General features: G+C 39.0%; 1 protein-coding gene across 7 annotated transcripts in view; it reads left to right on the top strand.

Moving 5' to 3' along the window:
• The window catches only part of PLCB4 (phospholipase C beta 4), a 214,192-nt gene that overhangs the window by 134,911 nt on the left and 61,598 nt on the right, over positions 1 to 17,683 (top strand). For all 7 annotated transcript variants that reach the window (XM_042789626.1, XM_042789629.1, XM_042789627.1 and 4 more), the window contains exons 7-13: positions 489 to 542; positions 5,926 to 6,007; positions 7,119 to 7,219; positions 7,839 to 7,896; positions 12,744 to 12,852; positions 16,279 to 16,489; positions 17,067 to 17,160. In XM_042789626.1, the coding sequence (XP_042645560.1) occupies positions 489 to 542; positions 5,926 to 6,007; positions 7,119 to 7,219; positions 7,839 to 7,896; positions 12,744 to 12,852; positions 16,279 to 16,489; positions 17,067 to 17,160 (709 nt within the window). The remainder of the gene's footprint in view (positions 1 to 488; positions 543 to 5,925; positions 6,008 to 7,118; positions 7,220 to 7,838; positions 7,897 to 12,743; positions 12,853 to 16,278; positions 16,490 to 17,066; positions 17,161 to 17,683) is intronic.

Raw genomic sequence — 17,683 nt, 5'->3', positions numbered from 1 at the left:
TATTTGTTTGGTATGGTTCAATGTTTGCAATCACAAAAGATTTACTAAAATAAATAAAAAAGTGTTAAATTAGTTTAGAGTTTATCTTTCATTGTGACCAGAAGAGGTCTCAAGTCTATATCTGGCACCTGCCCAGGAGAAAGTATAAGAGAATTTATAACTGTTCATTTGATTTATTGATATTGTATGTTTTAATTATTGTCTGGTTTGTTCTTTCATTGATGCATACGCAAACAAAACCTCATGAGTCTTTCTTGTCTTGACACTTGTATTAATGTACTGATTCTTTTGGGCTGCTTTTTGCCTTTACAGTTAAAGAACTGCCCTGCCTCAAGCACTAAAAGGTTACAGAAGTATGTTTTTATTACAGAACAGTTATTTTTTTGTACTCATTTCACAGACATGGCAATAATCCTAAGGTAAATCTAAGTAGCTGGATCCCAATTTCAATAAATAGTATTTTAAAAATATTTCATTCTTAATTTCAGCTGGATGAAACTCGCCTTTCTAACAAACACAAATGGGAAAATTCCAGTTCGGAGGTAAGCTCAAGTGGAAGTTCCAGTTTTTATCAGTTACTGGTTGTGTAATAAAATTTTGTGGATTAATTGTGTCAATATAATGTCAATTTTATTACTAATATGCATGCAAAGATAAGTACAGAACTAGACATACTTAGCTGAGTTCCATACCTCCTTGGTAAACTAGGCTGAACTTCTTATCAGCCTAGTAATTTTCTTCTTAGTCCACTATAATGAAAATATGAGTGCTTGTAGTTGTTTTCAAAGTCACTTAGAGCTAAGAACATCAGTTTTCTCAGCTTAAAACTCCTCAAACTCTGGGATGGGTTTTTCAGTTGTAAAACTTTATAAAATACTTACCAAAAGAACCATAAAAGCTTGCAGGCCAGTTAAGCAGAGGACAGAAAGGTAGATTTTAAAATGTAGTTCCTTGTAAAAGAGACAGATATGGTTCTGCCAGAATTACTTCTGCTTTTATAGGAACCCCCAGGATAATATTTGTTTTTTTCCACATGGTAAATGAATTGTAGGGTCAGTTGTCAGTAATAGAAAATCTAGAATGGTGTATTTCTTTCTGTACAGCTGTTAAATATTACGAGTTACAGATTTCAGTCCTCTCTGACTAGGCAGTAATTCTTCCCCCTCCTGCTCTAGAAATTAATTCTTGCTGATACACTGAGCTTCTTTCCTCTTCATGCAGTATGTGAAAACCACACTTTCGGGGCGTGTTGTTTTTTCATAAATAGAATCTCAAAAAAGGGAGCAAGAAGGATGACTTTGTAAGATTAGCTTCACAGAACATTTCTTTGAGGGAGAGAGAGAATTTTGCATCTATAGAATCTGCAAAAAGACAAAGGGCCCACCATGCTGCCTTCAAGGTGTCTTTAGTTTCATGATTCAAGTGACACTTTGACAAGCCTTAAGGCTGTTTCGGTGTGTTAATCTTTCACCTTTGACATTGCCAAGCCCCTGCTTATTTCTCAAACTTGAACTAAACTGCCATCAGGCACCTTCTGTGCAGAAGTCCCACGAGGAATATCATCAACTGATTGGTAACCATGAGGGAGCAATACTGCAGGGGCAAATTCATTTGCAAAACTTTAGAGCCTTATGGCTGTGTTTGACCATAGAGCTTTATTCCTCAGCATGAATTTATATTGTGCTAGCTTGTCTGAAACTGTTTCTGCCTTGAAATATTTCACCTGGCATAAATTCTCCCCATTGTGCTACAGCACGCTGATTGGCATTTAGAGACAAGCCCGCATATTGCTGAAGAGAGTCCAGTCCACTGGTTCCAGTGTATTAAAACTTTAAATTAAAATTTGCACTCTTTACAAGTTGACATAAATCAGTCTCTCGCAGCTTAATTTATTGCAAAAGCAGTTTGCTTATGAATTTCCAAGGGATCTACTATTCCATGTTTTACAGAGGGAAGCTGAATCTTCTTTACAGCTCTGTGCTCCAAGGAATGTGCTATGTTGGTGTGAGTGAAATGTGGTGACTTTTTGGGGCTCCTCCGGGAAGCACTGTATCATCTGCTGAAATAACTAGGACGTCAGCGAGGGGCTGGAGGAAAGCTGTAGAGGAGGAATGTGAATGAGAGGGGGGGGGGGAGTGTGGGGTGTGGGAGGGAGGGAAAATCCATCTGCTGTGTAGACATACATTGGAAAAAAAGGGTGATTTGGAGCCCTGATGGAGGACAGTGAGATCATGAGATTGGCCTGATCCAGCAGCAGCTCCTTAATGCGAAGTGGGACACGGGCACCCGGGCGTCGCAGTACTGGGTGGCCTGGGGTGGGGGGAACTTCACTGCTTTCCTCCTCCTCCCACAAACACTTAGTGCAGAGAAGGAGCGTGGAGAAATAAAAGAGGGAACAGAAGGAGGTAGGTGCATCAGGAGAAGGCTGAAGGCTGTGTGTGAGGAAGACAAGCCAGGAAGCACAGGGAAACGTGGGCAGAATGGCTTTGCTATGGCAGATGCACCAAGTTTCACACCGTTTACCCAAACCTCCCCCCAGTAACTCTTTCTACTGGTTTAAACCACTGATGCTTCCCTTTCAGCTGACCTCCAGATTGCTATGGTCAGCCCTTCCCATGTACTCGTTTTTAAATACAGTGTGATCTAGTCCTTCCTGCTTTGTCAAACTTCCACCTCCTCCTGCTGCTCAGGGACTCCTGTAGCAATTGCTGCAGCTCTGGGAGTATGGATAGGTTATTCTTTCAGAAACAGAATATCCAGCAGATCTGTTAAGCCACAGGAACATATATCACAAGATCACCTGTATTTCATTGTTACACAGAAGTGCAGTAAAAACACTGACGAAAAGAAAAAATTCTCACCTGAGAAATCAGAGTGCCTTGTATTTCTTTTCAGGTTTTTGGCAGATTTTTGCAGCTAGCACATGGCCGTAGGGAATGATGAGCCTTGAGGGTGTAAAATTCCTTAGGCTGTCTGTGGTAAATGGCATAAATGTTCCTGACTCCTTATTAGTGCTCTTGGGGGGTTGCAGAGTCATGAAAATTCTTGTCAACTATTTTTGGATTTTAGTGTACCCTGGGGCATATATTTATTACTATCATCCTACTGTGTTTGAGAGAGAAGTAGTTCTGGCAGTTAGTAGTGCAAAAATGTTGAGAGCATCAGTTTTACCTTTTGAGCTTTAATAAATTTTATCAGTCTGAGTCTAGAACTACATCTGCAGATCTTACAAGGACAGGGCGTTGGGTAAGGTATTTTGTATTTTCACATGTTAGCACTGCTGAAAACAGTGACTAAAAAGGTTGGTGTTTGTTTGGGGTTTTGTTTTTGTTTTGTTTTGTTTTGTTTTTTAAATATTCTACTTGGTTTCTGTAGCTTTCTGCTGGCAGAAAATGGATTTTCTACATGTGCAAGTTACACCTGTTCAGCTAGAGCCTGTTTAGAAATTAGCTTTGCTCAATCTGTGTTTATCCCTTGCATAACTACATTTCAAAGGATTTAAGCTAATTTAGCTTCTAACTATGAAAATATATAAAAAAAAGAAAAAGCTAAACCATGATAAATGAGGCTTAAATCTGTTTTACAGTACATTAATTAAGTTAATTCGAAATTACGCTTTTTTAGTAAATATGTTTTATATTGATTACTCCAGAGTGCCTGGAAGAAATCTGTTTCAATACTTAGATGATGGTTGGAAATCAGAGTTTTAGTAATTTCTTGTACAGTGTAGGCAGTGGTACTTCCAGTTCTAGTCAAACTGATAAATTCAGTGGAGCCACGATAAAAGATTGCACAGTTTGTGTTGGCCTGATTTTTGAAGTAATGGTTGGCAAGTGGTGAAGGCCTGAAGTAATCAAGTCATTTAATCCATCAACAAGCGTGATAGATTCATACCCCTCAGTCAGAGATTTGGGAAGTATTTTAAATATTTATGAGGAAGTACATGGACTTGTTACCATAAAAAGCCCCAAACCGCTACAGAATATGAGGAGTAAGCACCTGTAGGTATCTTCACCAGTAACTTGCCTGCATCTGAAGTGGCCCAGTTTTTTTCCAAGACATACAAGGTGAATATAAAACTTCTAGAATGAAGTCTCTTCCGAGAGGGAAAAGTAGTTTTGTTTATGATACCCTTAGCAAAATGAAAGTCTCATGCTGCATTTTTACAATCTTTTTTGATTCATGCAGTCTTTTCCACACTGCTGCTCTCATTAGAAATTGCTGCTATGTTTGCTGTCATCTTTGGTGAAATAAAAAGTAGTTTGGCAAAAAAATAAGTTTCCTGCAGCCATGGAATCTTGGCTTGCAGTTTCTGATTAATTACTTATGACAATATTACACGTTTTACATGACATTTATTATTGGGGCCCGATTCATTAGAACAGACGTAGAATTTTTTACAGGGCTGAAGACAGGTTGTAAATTGTAGAGCTAACATTACTCTGTGTTTTAGTATTAAAAGAAAAATAGACGCCTGAGATTTGTTTAAGAAACAAGTGCCTAAAGTTAAACTCTGTCTATACTTTAGCGAAAACATCTTGGTACTTATCAGCTTTGGAAAATCAAATAACTTATTAGATGCCTAAATAGGGACATAGAAATCTAACCGTTGTAAGAACCCAGTGAAAAAGAAAATAGTCAAGATTTGTTAAAGTGTTATTTTATCATTTAGATCTTTCGCTTCCTGATCTTAATATTATTAGTATGAAGATATTTGCATAGGTGGTTTAGAGTGTTTTGGAGAGTAAAATGACTGTGAATCTCTATGGCAACAAATAACAGCAACAGTTTGTTTCGCATCTTTCCACCATGGGAAATTCTTTAGTATGCATGTGATTCACTAAAAGTCTCGGCAAACGTTTGTCTCACTTCATGATGAAGAGCAACATATTCTTATCAGGCAATTATAGTGTCTTTCCCAATGTACAGCTTTTTTTAGCATTTGAAGTAGGTATTGCATACAGACTTCAGGTTTTCTCCACGGATTGAGATGCCAAAATCAAGGGGTTGTGGGACACATCATTTTAGCCTGGACCCTAAACAAAAGGAAGGAGAGCTGTCAAGTTTGGATGTACTTTTCCAGAGTTAGAGGTTATTCAAACTCGTCTCAAATGGGAATGGAAATAAACCGAATGCTTTCACATTAATCATACCAAATAGCTAAGCTTTAATTGGATTTATTTCATTTCAAGTGAAACCCGTTTGTCAGTCACATGCGTGGTGAAATCATCACCCCTGTTGTGTGGAAGGAGGAGGATGTTAATCAGTTTAGTGGAAATATTTCAGTGGCATCTGAGACCTACCTAAGTGAGTTGGGCGTAGTACGTCTCGAGCAGGGATATTTGTAATGGCTGTAAGGTGGGGGAGCATTCAGAAGGAGGAGGGAGCAGGGAATGGTACGTGGCATGCAGCTGGGTGTCACCTGCTAGCCGCGACTGCTTGGAAGGAAAAGGTGAAGGAAGCAACCATTGGGAATGGTTCATGCCTACCTTATGGGTGATGTTGTCAGCATAGGTTAATGCTTGGAAAGGAAGGGAAAGTCACCACACCCAGGAATGGCTGGAGATGTGAGTCTCCTCACTTGTAGAATCTGCTACTTTTTGAATACAGTCATTTATCTATGCATAGGGTTGAAAAGAGTCAACAGAATAATGCTTTGCATGACTCTGTATCCCAGCATATTGGAAAAAAGACCCTCTTTTGTTCTTTTTGAAGTTTATTATTTTGATATTTTTTCTAATGGATAGCTTGCAGGCTCTGTGAAGCTTAGAGCACTTTTTTAACTGCATTATTACTTGGAAGATGCTTACATTCATCAGCTTAAGCCAGAGGAAAATGTTGGCAGTAAAAGCAAGAGAGAAAGAACTGATTGCTTAAAAAGTGACTAACATTTCTCCTTTTTTCTCCCACTCTTTTTTGTTTTAGCATTACCAGAACCTTTGCATCAGGTAAAACAGAAAAAGTGATCTTTCAGGCGCTAAAGGAATTAGGTCTTCCCAGTGGAAAGGTACTTAGTGGTTTTGAATAACTTTTCTGTATACTAATCAATTGATGAATCATTCACATTCATACCTGTGATCCAAGTTACTTGCATCACATAAAAGCATGCTTATTGTTAGTGAATAACACCACTGTAGGTTGTTTAATTAAACCAAAATGTTATTAAATCTGTATGACATAGTGATCCTTAAACCTCTTAGATGAGACTTCCCTTCTTTTCTCTAACAGGCAACCCTTCATTTATACAAAGTACATGAGCACAGAATGCGCACATAATATTTCTTTTGTTGCATGCTCTCCTCCCAGTTGCATTTCTTGGTCTCCCTTCTCCTGCTCTTTGCTCCCTTCCAGTTGCAGAACTGCTGTCCAGCTCTGTCCCACAGGCAGCGGGAGCCCCTGCCAGCAGCCCAGGAGAGGTGACGGCTGGTTATGGTTCCAGCTAGTTGTTTTTCAGCCTTACTCCCTGCCCAGTCTCCCTTCTTTCATTTCTCCAGCCCTTGGTTCTCAGCCTGAGTGCAGGAAGGTGCCCGGCAAGGCTGTCTCTGGACAGGGAGAGGGGCTGTAGAAAGACATGAATCCCCAGCCGTAGCAGTGCTGGGCACTTGAGATGAAATTTTTCCTTGCTGCTGCCAGTGCTCGTCTTATTCGGAGGAGGACGTGACACTGAATGCGTTAGCCACGCGTTCCCTCCCTCGTGGAAATTTTGCATGACCCTGTATGAGAGCTGCAGTTGCTTCTTAAAACCGTTGCACCAAACCTGGGTCTCGTTCTTAATGTTCCTTGGCTTCAGTATAAGTATCCTGTAACTTGAGAACTATTTTGGACTTTTTGGTTTTTTTAAGCTTCAGAAGAAGAATAAAGGCTGTTTTCCAGTTTCTGTGTTTATGTAGAATTAATGTTACTGTGAGGTCAGAATATAAGCACATCAGACAGATCTATGATAAAGATGAATTAAGAACTGTTTTCAGAAAATACAAAAGAAACTAGGTAAACATATACTAGGTAAAGAGCTAAAACGGTTCTCAGGTTGCTTTTTCTGATACAAGATATGCTCTTGGATAATGAGCTTATAAACTCTCTTTTGCTGGATAAATGTACCTTTTCGCATTTTGTTGCAGAATGATGAAATTGAGCCTGCAGCGTTTACTTACGAGAAATTTTATGAGCTCACCCAAAAGATATGTCCCCGAACTGACATAGAGGACCTCTTCAAGAAGATGTAAGTTCAGATTTAATATAATCTTGCTTTAAACTCATTTTGCTGCATTGTTCAGTCTGTATCTAGTAGTGACAGAACACTGTATAGATTATCTAACCTTGAATCCTAGTAGCATCAGCAGTACTTTACGACAAACTCAAGTCTATGTTTTTTCCCTCTCAGTTGTTAATGTAAAAGTTCACTCTCTATTTTAAAGCAACTTTTACATGAGTTAGAGGAAGCACCTGGAACTTTTTTTTTTTTTTTTTTTTGCATTGGCTTTACTAACTACTGTAATTTTAACTTGCTCCTTTAGGTGATTAACGCAGTATGTGAACTAACGAAATTAAGTAAGAAATTTGAAGTTTTAAAAGTTCCTTCACTCAGTTTGTTCTCAGCTGGAGGACTTACATGTTGTTTTATGAAGTAATGTTTGTTAAACTATAGAAAGTATGGGAGATATACTGTGCCAAGCATAGATAGTTAGTATGTTTTCTGTGACTGTTCATTTTGAGATTATAGAGCTACTTCAGGTAGAAAAGTAGAAGATTTAAAAAGTATCAACAATGTCAACATGTAAATCATACCTACTGTGGCATCGTATATGAAAACTTACATTCTCTAATAAATTTCTTTTCAGCAATGGAGACAAAACTGATTATTTAACGGTAGACCAATTAGTGAGCTTTCTAAATGAAGTAAGCTTTTTCATACATTAACTACCATACAAGTCTGTCTGCAGCGGCTTGCTTCTTCCAGTCTTTCCATTGCATGAATCACGCCATTATTTGCTATGCTTTTGATCTGCTGATCTTTCCATTGTGGTAACATCCAGGTGCAAAAATCAGCTCCAACCTTATATGTTGTTGTGCTTTCTACATGTCGGCTTTGCAGATTGCATCTGTTGACTACTTGCTGTTGTGTTATGTTGTGTGTTGTGTATGTTTTATAAATTTTATACTGTTATATTCAATGCCCTTTCAACTAAAATATACCCAGTTTTTTATTATAAGCCATTACTTTACCTGTAGGCCACAGCTAAATATATTTGCTAATCCTTCTGAATAATAGAAAGAATTCAGTAGGCTTTTATAAACAATGGTTTGATATGTCTCGACAGTATTATTTCGATCTATTACAAATCTAAGAACTAAGAGGATATTTTAAGAGTTTGTGTATGATTTTTAACATACTGTGTGTGCAGAATAAGAGGAAATATTTTTAATACTGTATTTCCAGAATACAGTTTTTGGCAAGAGTATTTAGTATTTCTTAAAAGCATCATGACTGTGTGAAGTAGTTCAATAAATAATGTGGGATTGGGTGTTTTTCTGTTCCTAAAGCACAGCAAGTTATAGAAGACTAACTCATTCAGAAGTGCAACAACAAATACACTATGTAGATTTGACAAGAAGGTACACATGGAAAATAAACACATTCTACTTGAATTTGTACCAGTAGATTCTTCTCATCTGGAACATGGATACCTGCTTTACCTCTCTCTGCATGATCTTTTAGGGACCAGGTGCTTTACCAAAAATCTCTCCATCTAAAATTATTTTACTAGTTATAAATCTATTCTACACACACACACGCACACATACCAGATTCTGCAATGTGAATATTCAAGCAGTAAGTTCCCGATATATCAAATTTAGAATATAATTTTTTTTTTTTTTTCGGAGGGAGTGCATACCTTACTCTTCATCGAAATCGAATTACATGTAGAAAGGGTATTCAAAAAGAAAAGATAGTGAGAAGGATACTTGGGGCCTTAGTTCGTATCCACGTAGTTCTCCCTCTATCAGCAAATTGCAGCACATGCTTAATCTTACTGCTGTGAGATGTTCGTAACTAAGACACATCATCTTTGCTTCTGCACTGAAGAGAGAAAGGATAGTGTTGTGATTTAAATTATAAATTAGTCCCTTAAATACCTCAGCCCCCCAATTCACTTGTAGGGATAGATACACTTCACCGCTTGAAGCACACAGCTCTGTCCCCATCTTGAACCATATTATCTTCCGATTACTATTTTTTTAGTGTTAATCCTCATTTTCCAGTCAAATTACTATTTTATCATTATTTTTAAATTGATCTCTGTAATTATTTTAGTTTAAAGTGCGTTTCCTTCAAGCCCAGACTTCTGAAGAAGAGCTTCCAGCAATTGTAGGAACTTCCTGGCTATCTCCAGTAACTGATTAAAAATGTAAAATTGAATTGTTGTGCTTTCAGTTTTGTATTGTTTTAGAAGTTCTTTTTATAGAATTAGAAGCCTTACATTATGGGCAGTATTGGAGAAAGACACATCTTGTTGGTTACATTCTCATTGACACAACACATTTTTTTGTTGGAAATCTCGTAGTTGGCCCTTCTGTCGGTGACCAGAGCTGGGGAAGATTAGTCAAATGATTTTACAGAGTAGGACATTCACTCCCATGACTAAAACTGATGCCTTTGGCTCTGTGCTTCCCATGACTAAAACTGATGCCTTTGGCTCTGTGCTTCCCATGACTAAAACTGATGCCTTTGGCTCTGTGCTGGAGGTCTTTTGGTCTCCAGATAGAGTTTAAAATTTTGGTCATGATTTGAAAGGCACTAAATGACCCAGAATCTCCCTCCTGAAGTGATCATTTCGGTCCCCTTGACATCTGGCCAACATTGCAATTAGCAGTGCTGTTTAATGCTGGAAAATATCAAAAGATTATTATCATTATATAGGAGCGGGGAGTTACTTGGCAGTGCAATGCTTCATGAACACCTTTAACCTAGATTATTTCGAATTCACTAACTTCCAAGGCATGCTGCAGAAGCTTTAAGCATGAGGATGCATTACAGGGTATGAGTGGAGAGTGAACTGCTTTCCTGGAGTTTTTCCAAACTGATGCCTGTATGTGACTTAATGCTGCAGGCCGACAACCAATTTAATTGTGTGTCAATATGAAAGCTTCTGGGAAGTTTTTAGAAATTTAGTTATTGTCAGGCACCAAGTATTTTGTCTAGGTCTTCATTTTTTAAACTCAAATTTTGAAAAAAGAAAATGTAGTAGAAAAAGAACGGAGATCACTACTATTGAGATTTGCTCCTGCCAGTCATTTGCAGCAATAAATGAATAAGTGAAGTAACTGTCAAAATGGAAACTCAGTAGTCTGACCAGGACTCATCCTTTCTCCTGGGAAGGACGTATGAGGAGATCCTTTTCCATGCCCTTCTTTCTCACTGCCACCCCTCTTTCCTGCTTCCTTGTTCTTCCTCCTCCTCTCCCTCCCGCTCACTTGCTCGCTCTTCCTTCCTCCTTCCCACTTGCTCGCTTGCTCTGTCTCCCCCCACTTTTCATCTCCACAAAAGGACACCCTTCTCACCACTGCGCGGGACAAAATCAAGAGGCAAAATTGGTTTTAGCATGTTGTTAACTTCTGTGCATCTCACTTTGTATCCACTCAAAGAGGAGGCTGGAGGCCAGTTTGTGGAGGCTAAATGATCTTTCTCTCTTTGCAGGCATACAGGCATTCTTTCTCCTCTTGATCTTAGATGGTTCACCCTCATATGGTTAAGAATGTCAGGTGTAAGGGTGTCCTGCTAATACGGTAACTAGAACAATCAAATGTAATCTTGGACAAACACAATTAGTCCTGGGGCATGTTGTCTTCCTAGATGAAACTTCAAGCTTTTAGTTTTGGTCAGCTTTTGTGCTACAACTTCCCTGTGCCAGCAAGCTTGGTAGTACAGAACGTTTCCCCAGGAGACACTAGTAAGCATTCTTCCTTTTTTTATGTAAGACTTCATCAGTTGTCGACTTTGCTTTTTTTTTTTAAACTAAGTAAACTGGAAGACATGCTTTCATTCAAATGGAAAATTGATAATGAGTCATGATCATTGCTACAAGAAGAATATTTTGCTCTTAGCTCCTTCTGATAACTCTGGGACTCTTTCTCAAGAAGAGACGTTTTGCTTTACCCCATTTATTTTCTTCTGTTTGATTCTGACTAACTGTAGAAAGAGGCTGGGGAAAAGCACTTTTCTTGAGTTAAGAACCTTCCCTACTATTTCTTACAATTTTTTGAGGTGGTGTATTGTCACTAATGGTATAAAGCTTGTTATTTGTCACAGTAGACTGTACTGTTGCATGCTAGTGTTGTGTTGCTGTTGTGTGCTGCTTAGCAAAATATGTCCTGCATCCGTCTGCTCTCATATCATATTTCATCTGAGTTTTACTTAGATATCCAGACAGCCCATCTGTAGTGAATGAAACTGCTGTATTTTAGATGCTGCAGACTGTCAGTAGCATTACTTGAAAGATCCCTCCTTAATTGCATGATCAAGCTGGCATTGGTTGTAATTTCTTGGAATTAATCAAGCACACGCACCGATCTATTGATTGCAAGAAAAGAGATCGAGTGCTTATTTTTGATTGGCTATTGCTTTTTTTTTTTCATTTAAAAAATGTCAAAAAGTTTACACTTAAGGAATTACAGCAAATGCTGATAATGCTGTGCCAAGCCATATCAACACCTTCCGGTCCACTCCAAATTATTGATCACCAGTATGAGGGTGGTCTGTTACATATCTGAATTCTGCTTAGACTAAAGCTTGAAAACTGTGCACCTACTGGGGTAAAAGAGTGTTTTCAGTCATATTTATTTCTTTCTGTTTTATTGCATCTGCTTACATGCCACTACGCCGTTCAATTCTGATTTTAATTTTCTTTTAATGGAGAATCAGGCACACAGTGTGCAGCTCTAATCCAGCATGGATTAAAATAAAAGTTACGTAGCACGCTATTAAGTAAAAACTTAAAAACTTTTGAGTTTTAGTAGTGTACTAGAAATCACTGCTAAATTGCATCTAAATATTACATATATTACAAAATCCTAATATCATATATTACTGTAAATTAAAGAGATGATATTGTGAAGCTCTTTTAAGTTGTACATATTTCTTCTAAGCACCTACGCTGTTTTTTGAATAGTTAACAACACAGTGTTTCTACAAGTCACAAATAATCATCAGTAGTTGCATATTTCTAAATTTGGATTTCAAATTTTATATTTATAGTATGGCTTTGTTTTAATTTTTACATTAGCTGTAGATATTGCTGAAGACATGCTTTTTTGCAGAGGTGATTACAGTGCCATCAGTCAAGTCTGTCAGTGTACATGACCTATAAAAAAAGATTAGGAAGAGGGAGAATTTGCAAAGGAGAGAGATTTAGCTTTTTATTTTCAACATCTCATCTGCACATATACTACGTGCAGTCATTATTTTCATGAACAAGCAAGAGTAAGACCAGTTCTACAATTCCACTGGACTGTTTTTTTGAAATATTTTTATAATCAAACTGCCTAGGGTTTCCAAGGAAAGATAAGGTTTGTTTTCTGTCTGAAGCTAAAGTTACTGTTGAATAGTCTGTAAGTTTTAGGGCGCTTTTTTTTTTTTTTTTCTTTAATGTCCACTTCTTTCTTTCTCATCTGCAGTAATGAAATGCTCTTGGATGATAGGCATGCACTGTATTGTTTTGCTGAATTCTGTTGTTTTCTAACCTTAGCATCAACGAGATCCTCGGCTCAATGAAATTTTATTTCCCTTTTATGACACAAAAAGAGCAATGCAGATAATTGAGACATATGAGCCAGATGAAGACTTGAAGAGTAAAGGTAAATGTGGGAGGGAGTTCGGTGGTCACTGGTTTTAGGCGTTTGGGGAATTTGTTCCAAAGCATCTGAACTTTTAAAAGGGAGCTTACAGTCCTCGTGGTCTCAGGGGGCAAGCATTTGTGTGGCACAACTAACTTGATCAGCAAACTAATCTGCTGAAAAATATCTCCCCCTCAAATTAGTGATTTTTTGTAGGATTATTTCCCTGAGCCACATTACAGTATGGCTACAAAGACAGCCATCCCGATACAAAAAGAGAGGCTACAGTGGAGTAAATAGGGAGCAAGATGAACACTCCTTCTAGCAACAAGGTAACATGCATGTGGCTATGACCAAAGTCTCAGAGAGGCTGCAAAGCTGTACAGATACTGTGTGAAAATAATTAATTAAAAAAAAAATCACCATGTGCACCATTGGATATGCATCCACTTTCTTTTAATATAATCTGTATAGTGCTCGAGGGCAGCAGCCTAGGTCAGAACAGGGTATTTTCTGTGGGTACATTGAAAAATGTTCGTTATGAGCAAGAAGTCTGGAGGAAGTGTCTCCAAGCCACTCTTGGAATGCTCACGTCTGAGCCGCTCCCAGTGTTGGAGGTGTCAGTGGTTGGTTGACTTTAGCTCCCGGTTCTTATCCATTCTGCTGAAGTGGCTGCGTTGGGATCGACCACACAAATTTAAAATCTTGCCCTCGCCATCTGTCCTCCCTCCCCTCTTGCTGGAAATAACAGTCATTGTAGCACACGGAGGAGGAGACTGCAGCTTTGCAAAGCCATGGACCTTCAGGCATCCTGCCAGGAATCCACCTGCCTAAAGGCAACCGAGCTAGCGCTGGGGAAGCCGAGTAGCTTTACACATCCAGTAGTGCTGGCCCTGCCGATGAAGGCTGCGCAAAGCCAGCAAGAGGAGGCAATGTCTTAAACTGCTTCGGTAAAGCCCGAGGCAGCTCTAGCTCAGTGCTGCAGCCGTGTGGAGTTCCCTGTGTGCCTTTATGTCGCTTTATGATCACAGGCATGGACACCAGCGGTGCCTTCCGCAGCAATGCCTGCCCCTTTTACTGCCTCTGGGCCAGTGGTTGGGAAGAGATCGTAGTTGCCTTCCTCAGTCTTTTTTAGTTCTTTGAAAACATGGACTTTCCAGGAATCACATGGGAGAGAAGGGGATATTTCTCTTCTCTAGGAGGCATTTATAAACCTTATGAGGATTTTCCACTCACAAGCAGCGTATTTTATTTCTCTTTCTCTCTACATGCAGTAGAATTCTCCAAGTATTAATGACTTGATTTTAGTCTACTCCATCCTTTTTTATCTTTTTTTAAAGGAACTCATCTGTGATCCCTCTTGATGCCAGTGTATTTTATTCTCCAAAATGAGGAAGGCTTACTAATGTAGCTGCCACCTGTTTAGGACGGAAGATGTAAAAACATGGTTTATGAAGGTGGAAATTAGTCTTGAACTGGGAAACAATGTTCAGGAATTCGCAAAGAGGAGGATTTTTCAAGCATCAAGCTGTAGGAAGGAAATGATACTGGCTTATTATTTTAGCCAGTAATTTAATCTTGACTAATTGTTTAGCTTCTTTCTTTGATTTATATTTCTAACAGGTTTTAGGTAAATGCGGTAAACCTCCTGCAGGGACAGGGTTATGGAGAGTAACAACAGAGCAACAGCAACATCCTCTTACAGTGTTCTTCCACTGATCATATCAATTGACGTAGATTTTACCCCAATGCAATCTGTAGGATGGAGAGTTGATTTCATATCACATCTTGAACCTCAGCATGTAAAGAAGGCAAGAATTTCTCAGCAGTGACTGTTCTCTGCAGTCTCTTTGCGCTTCTTAGATATAACTTTGCTGTTGAGCAAAATAATTAAGCTCAGCTAAGAAACAAGGTTGATATACCAGGCAGTAGCGATAAGCAACTGACTTTTTCTCAGTTACACTTCAGAAACAGGAGTGAGTAAAGCTGAACAAGTAAATGCTGTGCAGTTCAGTAACCAGTCTGTTCAGGAACACTACAAAAGCAAATTCTTCCACCTGGTTGGTGCATGTCAAAAATATAAAGGCCGGTCTGTTGAGCACATAGAGCTCTGTTAAGTTGCTGAAGTCTCAGCCACTGTTTGTCTAGAACGCCTGTTCAGCTGTGACTTTTTTCCACTGGATGATGCACTAGAAATGCACATCATCTGAGATACTTTGTGCTGCTGCTTTTGAGTTCTCGGTGATCAACAAAATAAAAACATTCTTAAAGTTGAAAATTCCATTTCACTCCCTCTTTTTCCCCTTCTTCCAAAACTCAGAATCAGCTGAGAGGATTTAAATAAGATGTTCCAGAACAGTTCACCTCTGGCTGACACCAAGCACAGGAGATGTAAGCTCCAGTAGAGGATTTTTTTCAGAAAGCTGGGAGCAGAATGAAAATCAGGATTACTGGAGTTCTATGCATAAGATAAAAGTTGTCTTAAAATAAAAATAGGACTGCTGCAACCTGTGCCTTAACAATAGCTGAGTGTTCATAGGTGTCTTTAGGGAAAGCAGTCTCCCAGTTAGTGCCAGATAACCCTTGTCTGCAGTGGCTCCTTGTGAATAATCCTTTCTTCCCTACTCCAGATCATTTTTCAGTCTCTTGGACACTTTAGAACTGATATTGCAGTACTGATTATTCTTACTTTGTTTTCATTAAAATTTATCCCTCAATTTAAATTTTTTTATACTTTATGAAGCATATACCAGCAGAGAAATAAGTGATATGTGTTAAGAAATCTGTCCTCTGAATTACTGTATGTCCTGTGTTCATTGTAGAAAATTAATTGCTTTTCATTATAAAGGAATAAACCTGTATTTCAAAGAGTAAACTTGAAGGTATCCTAGATTTTCCTAATGCTTTGCAAATGAACGTGTGCAAACACTTTCAGGCACATCTCCGCTTGTTTTTGTCAGCGCAGAACAGTCTCTGAACATGCCACAAGCTGATTAACAGCAATGTAGCACAGCTAGGGCAGGACTAAATATGAAAGAGAGGAGAAAAGTACCATAGAATACTGGTACATGCAGACTTAGAATTTCTGGCTCACAAAATCTCAGAGCCCAAAATTGTTGGGAGTATTCTGAAGAGGTGTCATTGCTTATTTGCCCTCTTCACGTCCTCTTGATGCCTTAGGTCTAATAATGGTGAGTGCTGAACACAGAATATTGAGCGAGGTGGGCACCTGATTTTTTTCTTTTCTTATTTGGGAACACAGTGGCAGATTTTGCACCAGGGACACAGTTGCTGGTCAGCTTGGAGCACTGGGAGAGCTTCTGTTTGCTTGCAGAAGCTTGTGTGAGCATAGCTTTTGTGCTCAGGTTCCTGCTCTGTGAGACAGTATGGTTCCTGCCCACTAAAAATTTCTAGTAGTGATTTACCATGCTTTCTTCTTCCTTCTAGGTGTCATATCAAGTGATGGCTTTTGCAGATACTTGATGTCAGATGAAAATGCGCCAGTTTTCCTAGACCGTTTGGAATTATATCAAGAAATGGACCATCCTTTGGCTCATTATTTCATCAGTTCCTCTCACAATACATATTTAACAGGCAGGCAGTTTGGTGGCAAGTCTTCGGTGGAGATGTACAGACAAGTGCTTTTGGCTGGATGCAGGTTGGAAGCAGGATATAACAGCCTTTAGTATTTGTGAATCTAATACTTTAAACCTAAATAATATACCTTGGCGGTGATACATTGCATAATTGAATGTACAAATATACTAGGGTGGAAAATGAAAATACGCATCTTTCACAGGAGACATTGAAAGGCAGTGGATGTAGAAACTGATGTCAGGAGAGAATTTGTAAGAAAGAAGTTTGTTGTGAAAAAGACAACTGAAGCATTTCAGAGGGCTTTCTGCTTTGTAATTGAGAAGTTTATATGTAAACGAGAATTAGTTTATGGTTTCCTGCTTAATTAAGAGAATAAATAAGAGTGTTATAGTGCTAAAAACATTATTGTCAGGTGTAAATATATTGACATACACAAACACACACACTACATTTAAGGTAGTATAGCCAAATTTATAAAAGCAGCCTGAATTTACATACGTGCAGCTTAAAAGGAATAGTGTAATGCCCAAAACTGCTTTTTAACTTACTGCTCTGAATTCCACTGCTCAGAACATGTCCCAGATAGCTCGCCTGTACCGAAACATTAAAGAAGCTGACATTTTTTCTTGGGTCTGTAGGTGTGTTGAGCTGGACTGTTGGGATGGCAAAGGTGAAGACCAAGAACCAATAATAACACATGGAAAAGCGATGTGTACAGATATTCTTTTCAAGGTGAATGCCTGAACCTCTACACCTGGCAGTGAGCCCCAGAACCCCCAGGACAAGAATACACGTGGGGCACCCTCCCCTCCTCAGCACCCAGACGCCGCTGCCTTGTGACAGGCTGACAGATTGCATAGGCATATTTTCTTGTCCCCACATCTTGGGGCTCGTTTCTGACTTGCATCATACACCCCCTGTGTTATGTCTGCCTCTCCGCAGGAAGCAGTCTTGCTTCTTTTGCCCCATATTTTCACATCCTCTGGCTCTTTGCAGCGCAGAATAAATGAATAAATATTGTTGGTTGTTTTTTTTGGTTTTTTTTTTTCATTGTCTGAGAAGTCCCTTAGCTCTGGGAAAAGCCTGAAGATACAGGAGTTATTCTGGGAGTAGAAATTCTCCCGGGCAAGAGAAGATGGCAGCAGATCCAGGGGGAGCATTGATGGGTTCTGGGTGAAGCTGCCATCACTGCTGCAGGTGCAGTGAGGCACCTCCTGGGTGCTGAGTCCAGGTGGTTGCAGGAGGACAGAGAAGA

This window comes from Tyto alba, unplaced genomic scaffold (genome assembly GCF_018691265.1).
Source record: "Tyto alba isolate M040663 unplaced genomic scaffold, T.alba_DEE_v4.0 Super-Scaffold_16, whole genome shotgun sequence".
NCBI classification, from domain to species: domain Eukaryota; kingdom Metazoa; phylum Chordata; class Aves; order Strigiformes; family Tytonidae; genus Tyto; species Tyto alba.
This window is presented reverse-complemented; position numbering and strand designations above follow the sequence as displayed.